Consider the following 12,452-nt stretch of genomic DNA (forward strand, 5'->3'; position numbering starts at 1 on the left):
AGAAATGTAAAGTATTGCACTTGGGCAAAAAAAAATGAGAGGCACAAATATAAGATGGGTGACACCTGGCTTGAGAGCAGTACATGTGAAAAGGATCTAGGAGTCTTGGTTGACCACAAACTTGACATGAGCCAACAGTGTGACGCGGCAGCTAAAAAAGCCAATGCAATTCTGGGCTGCATCAATAGGAGTATAGCATCTAGATCAAGGGAAATAATAGTGCCACTGTATTCTGCTCTGGTCAGACCTCACCTGGAGTACTGTGTCCAGTTCTGGGCACCACAGTTCAAGAAGGACACTGACAAACTGAAACGTGTCCGGAGGAGGGCAACCAAAATGGTCAAAGGCCTGGAAACGATGCCTTATGAAGAACGGCTAAGGGAGCTGGGCATGTTTAGCCTGGAGAAGAGGAGGTTAAGGGGTGATATGATAGCCATGTTCAAATATATAAAAGGATGTCACATAGAGGAGGGAGAAAGGTTGTTTTCTGCTGCTCCAGAGAAGCGGACACGGAGCAATGGTTCCAAACTACAAGAAAGAAGATTCCACCTAAACATTAGGAAGAACTTCCTGACAGTAAGAGCTGTTCGACAGTGGAATTTGCTGCCAAGGAGTGTGGTGGAGTCTCCTTCTTTGGAGGTCTTTAAGCAGAGGCTTGACAACCATATGTCAGGAGTGCTCTGATGGTGTTTCCTGCTTGGCAGGGGGTTGGACTCGATGGCCCTTGTGGTCTCTTCCAACTCTATGATTCTATGATTCTATGATTCTAAGAAAAAGACGCTTGCTAATACAGTGGTACCTCGGGTTACATACGCTTCAGGTTACAGACTCCGCTAACCCAGAAATAGTACCTCGGGTTAAGAACTTTGCTTCAGGATGAGAACAGAAATCGGGCTCCGGTGGCGCGGCGGCAGCAGGTGGCCCCATTAGCTAAAGTGGTGCTGCAGGTTAAGAACAGTTTCAGGTTAAGAATGGACCTCCGGAACAAATTAAGTACTTAACCCGAGGTACCACTGTAATAATAATAAATTGTCTACTTACAAATTCTTCAGAGGTCAGATTCACGTGCTTCAGAAAGTTGGGCAGGCAGTAAAACTTAGCTTCATTTCAAAGTGGTGAAAGTTCCTAAATTATTGGTATGGGAACCCAAGACTGGCTTGTGAGAGCCATGTGGAGCAACCAACTCCAGCCTCCTCACACGCTGATCTTCTCAGGCTGACTGGGAAGGCCTGATTACTTAGTTCCTCCCAAGGTGAGGGGAAGGGAACTAGCTAAGCCTGGTAAAACAGCTTACTCTATGGTATTAACCCCTTCATGTATAACATGGGGCTGGTTATCCCACATAAACAATTTATTTACATTGGGATGACACACAGGCCTACATGTGTACATTCTGAGCCAAGCCAGAATCAGGGGGAAGTGTGTCTCAGGGGGGCAGAAAAGTGAACAATCAGGTCCCTGAACTGATTAGCAATCCCTGGTTTACATGCATACAGATTCTTAGATGAAAGAGGGGAATAGTTTAATTTTTGTTTTCCGGTGGTGATTGAATTCTTTTCAGCTGCTTGCAGGCTTTGATGCCTTCTTTGAATGGGTCAACGTTGCTCCTTCTGAAATGTTAAGATCAAAAGAATTGTCTTGTTGGGGCAAGCAAGCTCAATTCATGGTGTCTCCGGGCAGGGCTCAGAAAGGCTGCTGCCTTGAACCCCGAGACTCTAATGCCAGTCACTGTTGACAGTATCAAACCATTTGGACAAATGCTAGTGGAAACAGGCAGCTTCCTGTGTACCTGTGCAACAGACCAGCAGCCCATCTAGTAGAACCCGTCTCCCACAATGGTCAATCAAGCACTGCCGTTGGAAACTTGCAAGCAGGGACGGGGGAGAAATTCAAAGCCAAATCTATCCAATTCCCACTTTCTGAACAAATATGGGCACTGAAGCATAGCCATCCTTCAAAATTTGCACTTATCTTAATTTTGTGATGCAGCTCTCCAACCAATCCATGTATACAAAAATGTATATATCAGAGGGAAATGTGCATTAAAATTAATGTATTGGTGAAAAAATAAAATACAAAATGCATTATATGAGGAGAAATTGCTTGCACATAAATCAAAAACTTCAAACAAAAGTGTATTTATTAGAAGAAATCTGCATTAAAATGCTGAAGAATTTTCATGAGGATTTTAAAAAAACGACAACCCTGCAAATTGTATGAACTGAATTTAAGATTGGAAAGAAATGGACAGATCATTCCAACCCTACTTGCAAGTAATACATGATGGTCATTTCCTATTTGCCTTCAACGTCTGCTTGTCTGCTTTCAAATATAGGGGAGTTTATTTTGCTATCACAGCTAACATGCTAACAAGTCCATATTTGTAAAGCAGGCTATACTAGTAGGCATCGCTACATTTGTAGCAGTACTGCAAGTTCATTGTGCACTGCAAGGTGTATTTTAAGCAGGGCATTTTTCTGACAGAGATGGTACAGAGTACCATCCCTTTTTGGTTTTCTTTTTTGCTGCCCATGGCACCCAATTTGTGCAGACACCCCAAGCACTTTTATGAATAGACGCATAACGGTACCTCATTTTATTTTATTTTTACCAAAGGAAAAAAGCACTGTCTTCAAGCAACTGCTCCCAAAGTTTAGCAGCAGCAGGCTTTGTTTAATGATTTTTGAACTAATTATATTTATACATCTTGCTCATGTTAAGTTTTTTAACATGAGTGGTTTATGTAAGCAGTTTTTGCCAACGCTCTTAAGCCCTTGAACTGAAGGACGCGGGAAGAGGAAGAAAATCCTGTGGCGTGCCCAAGAGAAAGAAAACCCGGGTAGTTAAAGGAGCTCTGTAAGAGCTGTGGCTTCTTCTCAATCTCTTGTACTTGGTGGCTAAATAAATAGATGTGGAAACATCTCTCTCTCCATAAATGATGAGGTAGTTGGATCAGTATGTAAATATTGCTCAGTCATTTTACATTTTTTCTGCGCACCGTATGCCTGCAGTGCTCACACACCCTTTACTGATGTCCCTGCCTATGAGATGTTAGGCATTATGTATATTTCGGGTAAAATGTTCACAAGGTTTGAGCTCAGCTTTCTCTCTCTCTCTCTGATAAAAATAACTGTCCTAGGTCTTCTGTATCACCGCCCACATGCACTGAAGTGATCGGGGGCGGGGGCTGCAGCCTTGAGGGAGGGGAGAACCTGCAGCCGCCTTCCCAGAGCAAAAGTGTTACATAAGTTAAAATTATTTATGATATTTCATGATGCATCCACAGAGCAGCTGCAGACATTTTCAAACACCTTTCAGTGATTTTGAGTACAACTGGTTTGGTCCTTGGGTAGTGGATAAGACCTTGCTCAGCGTGACTACTGCTGGATAGCGGTACTATATCTAACTATGATACACACACCTTCATTAATCATGATGACACTTGACAACTGTGGGTTCGGAACATTCTGAAATAAGGAAGGGAAGGGAAGAGACAGTCTCCAGAACCTGCTGAGGCTAAGCAGGCTCTCAAAGATTAGAGATTACAAGTCCTGGAGGGTTTCCCAGTAAAAATATTCATTGTTGTGGACAGTATCTAGAGTGGAAGAAAAAAGGAGGTGAGGTGGGTTAGGTCAAATTTTATTAAAGGCCCTTCCAGACCGGGATTTCTTTCTGTAACATGTCATTGATGCAATAATAGTACATCAGTGGTGGGTTTATACTGGACTGTTCACACAACATTCCGCTTTATTACTGCTTCCCCAATGTTAGCGCATTATTGCCACCTAGAGGGACACTCTTGCACTCTAGCGCAAGAAAACCAAGACCCACACAAAGAAAACAGAAGATTTGTGGATAAAAAGTTGCAGGATTTCAGCAGGGAGTTATGGGACGTGTGCTAATTGGAAACAAAGCAGTCCGCCCGCCCCAAAACTGTTGCAGGTACAAACCATCATGAAGGCTCAATAAAAAGGCCACCTGGAGGGGCCCTACCTCCACTGGAAAAGAAGTGGACCAGCATCCCAACCCATTTCACACACTAGGTATGGGGGGGATTAAACTGCCCCATGGATTCTATTTGGAACTGCACCCCTTGAGGCTGCGTCTGGCACCACCCCTACTCCCTCAGATGCGGTTGGACATCAGCCTTGTGTTCAGCTTCCGGAAGAAAGAGCGCAGCTTGCAGATCTTGCACTTCTTCTTCCGGTTTTTATTTTTCAGTTTTCCGTGTCCTCCCTCCCACACGTCCTCCTCTTCCGTCGCCCAAGGACCCCAGGCGCCACCGTTGAAGTCCGGGTGGGCACGAGGGTTTTCTGCCGGGTATCTGACCGGAATGGCCGTCTGGTTGTAGCGGACAAGTCTAATGAGGAGAGCTCTCACCACGTCGGGCCGCTGGTCCGACAGATCGTAGCGCTCGTACGGGTCGGCGGTGATGTTGAAGAGCCAGACAGATTTGCGTAGGCCATCTGTCAGGCGCTCCAGGTTCCACCAGCTCCCTGGGAAGTTGGTCAGAGTCTGTGGCGGGATCCAGTCACTGTAACCGGGGTCTCCAGTAAGAAGCTTCCAGTCTCCTACCCGCACCGAGGCCTGCACTGCCGTATTCCATATGCCAAAGCCTCTCTCCAAAGAGCCATATTTAGCATGGTTATAAAGAGGGTCAATGTTATGCAGGATTTCCGTGCGGGGAGACTCTTTGCCCTCGCTGATTGCTGGCCACACGTTATAGCCGTCCAAGTTGTCTGCCTCGGACAAGTTGCCCCCGGCCAAGGTCACCAAAGTTGGGTACCAGTCCGTGATGTGAATCAGGGCCCTGCTGGTTCTCCGCTTGCGTTTAATCAGCGGGCTGTGCACGAAGCCAATTCCACGAACTCCTCCTTCCCAGTAAGTCCCTTTGCGGCCTCGCAGAGGCCAGTTGCTTCCCCCGGAGAAGGTCTGCCCGCCGTTGTCAGTGGAGAACACAACCACACTGTTTTCATAGTAGCCGTACTTCTTGAGCGCCCAGGTGATGTTCTTCACCGCTTCGTCCATGCATGTGACCATGGCAGCGTATTTACGCCGCGCAACGTTGCCCATGGAGCGGTAGCGGTAGATGTACTCCTTTGGGGACTGCAGCGGTGTGTGCACAGCTTGGAAGGCTACGTAGATAAAGATGGGTTCCTTGGGGTTGTGGGTGGCCAGGATTTTGTTTACTCGCTGGGCATAGAGGAAAGTGGAATATTTGCCACTTTGTTCCCAGGCCACGTTCTCGCCATCGTGAAGGTCGTAGCCGCAAACGCCCGGCCCGTCACAGTTGTCATAGGTGTAGTAATCCACATTCCCGGTCAGCGAGCCAAGGAAAGTGTCAAAGCCCCGGCGAGTGGGCAGGCACTCTTTCCTGTAGAAGCCCAAGTGCCACTTGCCCACCATGTGGGTGGAATAGCCAGCTTCCTGCAGCTTCTGGGGAAGAGTGACCTGGTTCAAGGGCAAGCAGTTGGGTTGCCGGGGACGGATGATGGAGTGCTGAAGGCCGGTGTGGATTTGATACCTAGGAGGAGAGGAAAGGGCATCAGAAAGGGAAATCGTTAATGGCTACAGTTCAGCCCTTCACTCATTCTGCATTTGCAGAGAGCCCGAGGGAAAAAGCTGCCCTTGCAGGGCATTAGGTGCACTTGAGAATGTTTATTGAAGGTCCCATGGCTGCATATTCAGGATTCTCAAATTGGAGGCACACCTAATATATGTATATTGGGGGCAGATTCAACTAAGTAGTTCCGCCAGTGGAAGCCCACACAAGGACTTTTGCTAGTGCCATGGGGCGAAGCTTCCCTTAGGGTTGGGGGTGGGAGAGCCCCAGAAGAGCACACAGGTGAGGGAGAAGGCAGAAATGTTTGCAGTGGCAGAGCAATTTGCTCGGTGCTACATTGAATGATGATGATGATGATACTGTAGCCCTAATCACATTGTTACCACACCATGTTATTCACCATGCTGTCCCGGACTAGAAATGCACATTTGAGGCACCTCAAAGACCAATAGATTTATTATACCATGAACTTTCATAGACTGGAATCCATCTCATCAGATGCATAAGCATAGTCTCCAGTCCATTGTGCATCATTCAGTAGTTAAGGTGACACAGTACCCTTTGCCTGTTTTTGCTCCAATACCAAGCTTTTTGACCAGGCGTTGGGGACCTCTGTGCTAGGTGCCAAATACATTCCTGCAGGCCTCTCTGTTGAGCCCTCAGGACTCTTTCTAGGCCACATTGTTCCCTCCAGGCCAAACCTTTCCCAGGCCCTGCTCTGCCCCAGTAGTGTCTTGTGAGGCAGTGTGGGTGGGGCTTTAATGCTCTCCCCTTTTCTCAACACCACAGGTTGCTGGTGGGGGTGGGGTGTAACACATTGTAAACTGGGAAACGGTACATGGTAGCAGGAGTCGGCTTAGATCTGGCCCCATGCGCCGTGCCGTGCCAAGCTTCCCACACCTCGTCTCTCCTCTTTGGGTAAGTGCAAGTGACCCACTGTGTTTACAGCAATTGAACCTCACCTGCATGGCCTCCCCGGTCACTAACGCTCTGCACCCTCCTTGAATGTTTTTGCCTGGCTGGAACATGTCCTTGAACTGTGATTGCTTGAATGAAGATATGTGGGATGAGGTGAGAAAGCCTCTGGCTTGTGCTTGGCTGGATTGTAGTCTCTTGTGCAAAGATAAGAGCCACAGCTATTGATCATCTGGCCACACCCACCACTATCACTGGTAGCCTTGATAGATAGGCTCAGCCAGAAGGGAGAAACTATTGTGCAATGCAATCCTATGCACTTCAAAGTAATTCCAACTGAATGCAATGGGACTTGATCCCAGGTTACTGTGCAGTCAGATTGCATGGGGGGAGGGGGGAGAGACCTTACACACCCTCCAAACTTGTCCTGGGCATGCAGGCAATTCAAACTGCAGCCAACATGCTAATTATTCACCCAACTGCTCTTAAGAATTCTTCTTGTATTTATTCCAGGCAGGTACAAAGAGGATTCCCCTTTTTAACTGGCACTGCTGACTGTCCAATCTCTTGGAAGTACTGTAGAGTTAAGTCTTCCCAGGATGAAATCATTGTGACTCACAGCGAGTCTGTTCTATTCACCCTGTTATTCAGTCCAAAATGTAGTCTCCTTTTGAAGGAGTGACCACAGCTGACTCTGGCCTCTCTTTCTTACCCTTACATTGGTTTGGGCTGCATAGCCTGGAGAGGTCACTCCAGTCCCTTCTGTCTTTGTTCCGTGACTGAAAAGTGATTGGTTACATGGGATCAGGGAGGTTTCTTTGCTTCCTGATTTTCAAACTGCAGATCATTTCATAATCATTTGAGGAATTATTACTGTTAGAACATAATTTTTATCCAGAATACTTATTTTGGTGGTTTGAGACAGTGGCAATACAAGGGAGTGTAGAGTAAAGAGCGTTTGGGAGAATCCTCAGATGGTCTCTTCTGGTGCAGAAAATGGGTGTAGCCAGGATTTATGTTGGGGTGGGGACGAACCTCAGCTAGTAAAGTCTTTTTTATTGATTTACTTGATTTAGAGGGGCAGCTGCCCCCTTGCCCCCCCCCCTTGGCTATACCCATGGAGCAGGATCTGCTACACTTGTATTTTATTTGAGTTGCTGTATTACATTTGATTTTAGTTTTTTTATTGACTGTGGAGAAATCTGTGCGTTTGAAGACCATGCCCCACCCCTCTCCTTTTAATTATGTCCTGGACAATTTATATGTTTCCATTTCCCTTAGCAGTAAGAGTGATTTATTTCCCCCCTTTCACTTTTTTGAAGTTTATTGACTAGTTTTTTATTGTCGTTGGATTTTTTTCTATTGTGTTTTTTTCTGTTGTGTTTTTCCCCTATTGTGTTTTTAAGTCGCTTTGAATCATTTTTATTGAACAAAGCAACTAACAAATGATGATGATAATAATCTTCTCTATCTAGATGCTCTGTTCTAGTTGGCCAAGGGAGTTTTTTGTTCAGCAAACTATTTCAGTTTGTACAATATACTTTGTCATAATGCTAGATGTCTTCTTCCTTACAAAATAGGTGCATAGGTGCAAAATAGGAGGATGCTGAAGGGAAAATGTCATTCACACACCCATCAATATTGTTGGGGTTTTGATGTCAGGATCCACCCTTCCCTTTCTGTGCCACCCATGGACGTCTAAACCTACAATGCAGACTGTGAGGCTCTTACTAACGGCACTGAAGTCAACCAGTCAGTAAATTATTATGCCCATTAATTGAACACTAATTCTATCCTCATGTTGCAGACACAATATAGAAAAGAGCCTGCATTCACCCTCTCATGAACCAAAATTTACAACAGTCCCTGCATTTATCTGTGGATTTCAATAGACTGTATATCCATGTAGAGAAGCTCAGGATTGCAACCTAAGGCCCCAGGGGCACATTCCTGATATAGACTTTTTTAAAATTAGTTTTCTTTAGTGTTCTACACAGCTTTCTCCTTCTTATGTCTTGGCAGGCAAGCGATCTTTTGTTCACTTGACATCTACAGTACTTTTCAGCCCAGTATCTTTTCTTATAACAGGAGCCAGATCATGCCTCCAAGTACTTCATAAAAATGAAAGGGGGGAAATAAATCACTCTTACTGCTAAGGGAAATGGAAACATATAAATTGTCCAGGGCATAATTAAAAGAGAGAGGTGGGGCATGGTCTTCAAACGCCACTGATTTCTCCACCCAAATAGCTACTGTTTGGAAGGGCTGACTAAAGATATTTTGCTGTCTAAGACTCCACTAAAAACACACACACATATGTCAAGGAGCATAAGATGCAAGGCTGGTCCAGTTATTTTGACACTACAGTGGTACCTCAGGTTACATACACTTCAGGTTACATACCCTTCAGGTTACAGACTCCGCTAACCCAGAAATATTGCTTCAGGTTAAGAACTTTGCTTCAGAATGAGAACAGAAATTTTGCTCCAGCGGCGCAGCAGCAGCAGGAGGCCCCATTAGCTAAGGTGGTGCTTCAGGTTAAGTACAGACCTCCAGAACAAATTAAGTACTTAACCTGAGGTACCACTGTACAGGCAGAGAATCCTGCATATGCCTCTATCCCTCCCTGGCAGTGAAAAATACAACAATTATAAAACAAAGAAATAAATAACAATTTGCTGCTGCCCCTCTGTGATAACCCAAAACAGCTGTCTCTGAAGCAGCTGCCTTAACTCTGTCTTAGAAGTAGGGTTGGTGCTTTCTCCTGTTACATACTACATCCTTCTATGGTACTCCTAATGGAAGAAAAGCTTTTCAAACTACATGTATCATTCATCCTAACTGTAATTCTTAGGTCAGCGCAATCCCCGTACTGCGAATGAGCTGTGATGACTTGTTTAAAGCCATCCAATGAAATTGCGCCTTCACTGAACGGTTGGAATGAGTATCCCCTCCCAGTGATCCTCACACTGTCTACACACCAACCACGCTGCATTTCACTATTTTGATAAAGTGATGTATTTTACCCAGTTAGGGTTATTGTTTGTGCCCCCACTCAAAAAAAAAAAAAAAAAAAGTCCTAGTATCTTTAGCATCCAGGAAACAAAAGCAAAACTTTAATTGCCTGAAATCTGTTTTTGGTTATTTTAAATCTAGTTTCTCACTTGGCTTTTAAAGTCCCTCTCTCTTATTTTACAGAACGCTGTCGAGTTACCGCCAGCAAGTAGCACGCAGATCTTCCCCCTGGTATAATACCAGTTGTTATTTTATGTAGTGCTGATAATGCCAAGGTTGCAGGTTCGATCCCTGTATGGGACAGTTGCATATTCCTGTATTGCAGGGGGCTGGACTCGATGATTCTGGGGTCCCTTCCAACTCTAGAATTCTATGATTCTAACCCTGGGCATCTTCACCTTACCTTTTGAATTCCGTGTCCTAACACTTGCCAGGTGTTTCATGTGAAATTATTGGACGGGGGGTACACACCACACCATCCTGATAAGAAGCTGTGTGTGTGTGTGTGTGTGGTTTTTTTTGGGGGGGGGGGTCTGGTTGCTTGTCCTCCCCCTCCGCCCCAGAGCCCTTACCTGCCGGTGATGAGCTGGCTCCTGGAAGGGGTGCAGATGGGTTGGATGTAATAGTTCTCCAGCTTCACCCCTTCGGCCGCCAACCTGTCCAGCGTCGGGGTCTGGATATCGGAGCCGTGGTAGCCCACGTCATGGAAGCCTTGGTCGTCCGTCAGGATGAAGATGAGGTGGGGCGGCCTGGCCAGAGCGGCGGCAGCAGCAGCAGCCGCCGCCGGGAGAGGCTTCCCCATCGGGTCCCCGGGCACTTCGCCCACCAAGCCGGGCTTCATCCAGTCCCAGGAGAGGTAGCCGAAACTCAGCAGGCTGACGAGGGAGAAGCCGGTGAGGGCATACACAGCCATGCTGGACCGAGCCGGCAGGCATTTAAAAGCGGGAAGAAGCGCTTTCTAGTGCAGCCCCGGCATCTTCTGCAGCAGGAGATCTCCTCTTTCCGCCCCCCCCCCCAAAAAAACTATTTTGCTTCCTGAAGCAACTTTTATGATTTGATTCACAATTTCCCAGCCGATCTAGGGGAAGCCACAAAAAGGATCCTCCTGAGCGATCGTATCAATTGTTAATATCAGCCAAGGTACGAGAGAGCGACGCCCTCAAAGAGTTCAGGGTTTGAAATCCCAAAAGTTGGGGCTTTGCCGTTATTTATTCTCTCTTTCCCCGCCCCCGCCCCTGTTTGCGGGCTGAGCGTCCCGGAGCCCCTTTGGAGAGACAGGATCTTTCCACGTGCTACTCCTGCCGAAGGTGGCGCGGGAGTTCAGCCCCCCATCGCCGCTGCGCCCCCTCCTGGCCTGCGGAGCGGGGGCTTCCCGGCCCTCTCCGCGCTTTGCCCTGGTGGAGATCCCTGGCGAGGGCAGAATCGCATCATTAGCCCCCCTTGAGATGAATAATAATAGTAATCTTAAAACTCCCCCGCCTCGAAAATCCACGCAGATCTTTGTCAACGTCCTCCTCTTCAGCGCCCTCCACCCTCCACTGTCCGACCAACCCGCGGGAAACCCAAAATGTGGAGAGCGCAGCCAGGCAGGAAAGCCCGTCCTGAGCAAACTCTGAAGAATGCAAGAAGTTGTAAAACATCTGCCCAGGATATTGGCCGGTTTATGGGGAGCCTCAAGCGCCGGCTCCTCCCAGGGCTCTCATTGATTCGAAGGAGTCATCCGGGAGGATCTTCCCGGGTCCTAAGAGCGGTTCCTTTTCCAGGCGGTCTCGACAGCGTCTCTCTGCAGAGTCTGCAAGCCGTAAGCTGAGCAAGCAGCGTTTGCGCGACACCTCACAGGGGGCTCCGTCCGCGCCCGTTTTTCTGCCCCACCCGCCAAAGCAAGCGCACTATTCCACGCTGTAAATGTAACCACGTGGCCCAGTCGGGATCTCCTGGTTGTGGAGGAACAATAATACACGCGGAGCCCCCTCCTCACGTATTCCATGGTGGCGGCCTGTGCAGGCCCATGACTCGCTTCATGCATGTTTGTTAGTATGTGTGTCTGAACGCCACTTGTGAGTCACTCACAGCGCACCCTCCCCCTATTCTTCTCTTGCCCCTTTCGCCTTAGAGAGCTGGACAGGTGTCCTTTTTAGGTATCACTATGTCACCCAGTGCTTTTGAATTACGGTGCTGGAGGAGACTCTTGAGAGTCCCATGGACGGCAAGAAGATCAAACCTCTCCATTCTGAAGGAAATCAGCCCTGAGTGCTCACTGGAAGGACAGATCCTGAAGCTGAGACTCCGATACTTTGGCCACCTCATGAGAAGAGAAGATTCCCTGGAAAAGACCCTGATGTTGGGAAAGATGGAGGGCACAAGGAGAAGGGGACGACAGAGGACGAGATGGTTGGACAGTGTTCTCGAAGCTACGAACATGAGTCTGACCAAACTGCCGGAGACAGTGGAAGACAGGAGGGCCTGGCATGCTCTGGTCCATGAGGTCATGAAGAGTCAGACATGACTAAATGACTAAACAAAAAGTCACCCAGTTACCATTGTGCGACTGGGAAAATATGGCCGCATGCGCTGGCCAAACTCCCACTGGCCAGGATAATCTGAAGCAGGGAATCTTCCCTACAAGCACTTGATCAGCACATGGCTTCGAACCTTGATCTTGCACCATTCTAAATCAGCAGAGCCAGTCCAAGCTAGGTGAGACAACCGCCTCAGGTGGCAGGATCCCAGGGACACCGGATCCTCATCTTCCCCACCCCTTGGTTCACTCACCCATTGTTCCCTGGTGGGGAGGGGAGGGCGCTATTTTGGGGCTTGCCTCAGGTGCCAAAATGTCTTGGGCAATCATGGGAGGCTGTACATGTGCAGCAGCAGCCCTCATAGGGCAGCTAGGAGGTGGGGTGTGCGGCCCATGGGTCATCTCTGCCCAATAGGGGCTGTAGCTGGTGAACCAGCCGTA

At 47.7% G+C, this 12,452-nt stretch overlaps 1 protein-coding gene across 1 annotated transcript; it reads right to left on the bottom strand.

Annotated features, from left to right (window-relative positions):
* Nucleotides 1–3,623: 3,623 nt before the first annotated feature.
* On the bottom strand, nt 3,624–11,119 carry ARSI (arylsulfatase family member I). Its single transcript, XM_079966591.1, has 2 exons — nt 10,066–11,119; nt 3,624–5,524 (listed from the first exon to the last, which is right to left on the bottom strand). Exons 1-2 carry the CDS (start codon nt 10,404–10,406, stop codon nt 4,126–4,128), a joined length of 1,740 nt encoding a protein of 579 aa, XP_079822717.1. The 5' UTR covers nt 10,407–11,119; the 3' UTR covers nt 3,624–4,125.
* Between the last annotated feature and the right edge of the window lie 1,333 nt (nt 11,120–12,452).

This window comes from Podarcis cretensis (genome assembly GCF_951804945.1).
Source record: "Podarcis cretensis genome assembly, chromosome: 2".
Classification (NCBI taxonomy): domain Eukaryota; kingdom Metazoa; phylum Chordata; class Lepidosauria; order Squamata; family Lacertidae; genus Podarcis; species Podarcis cretensis.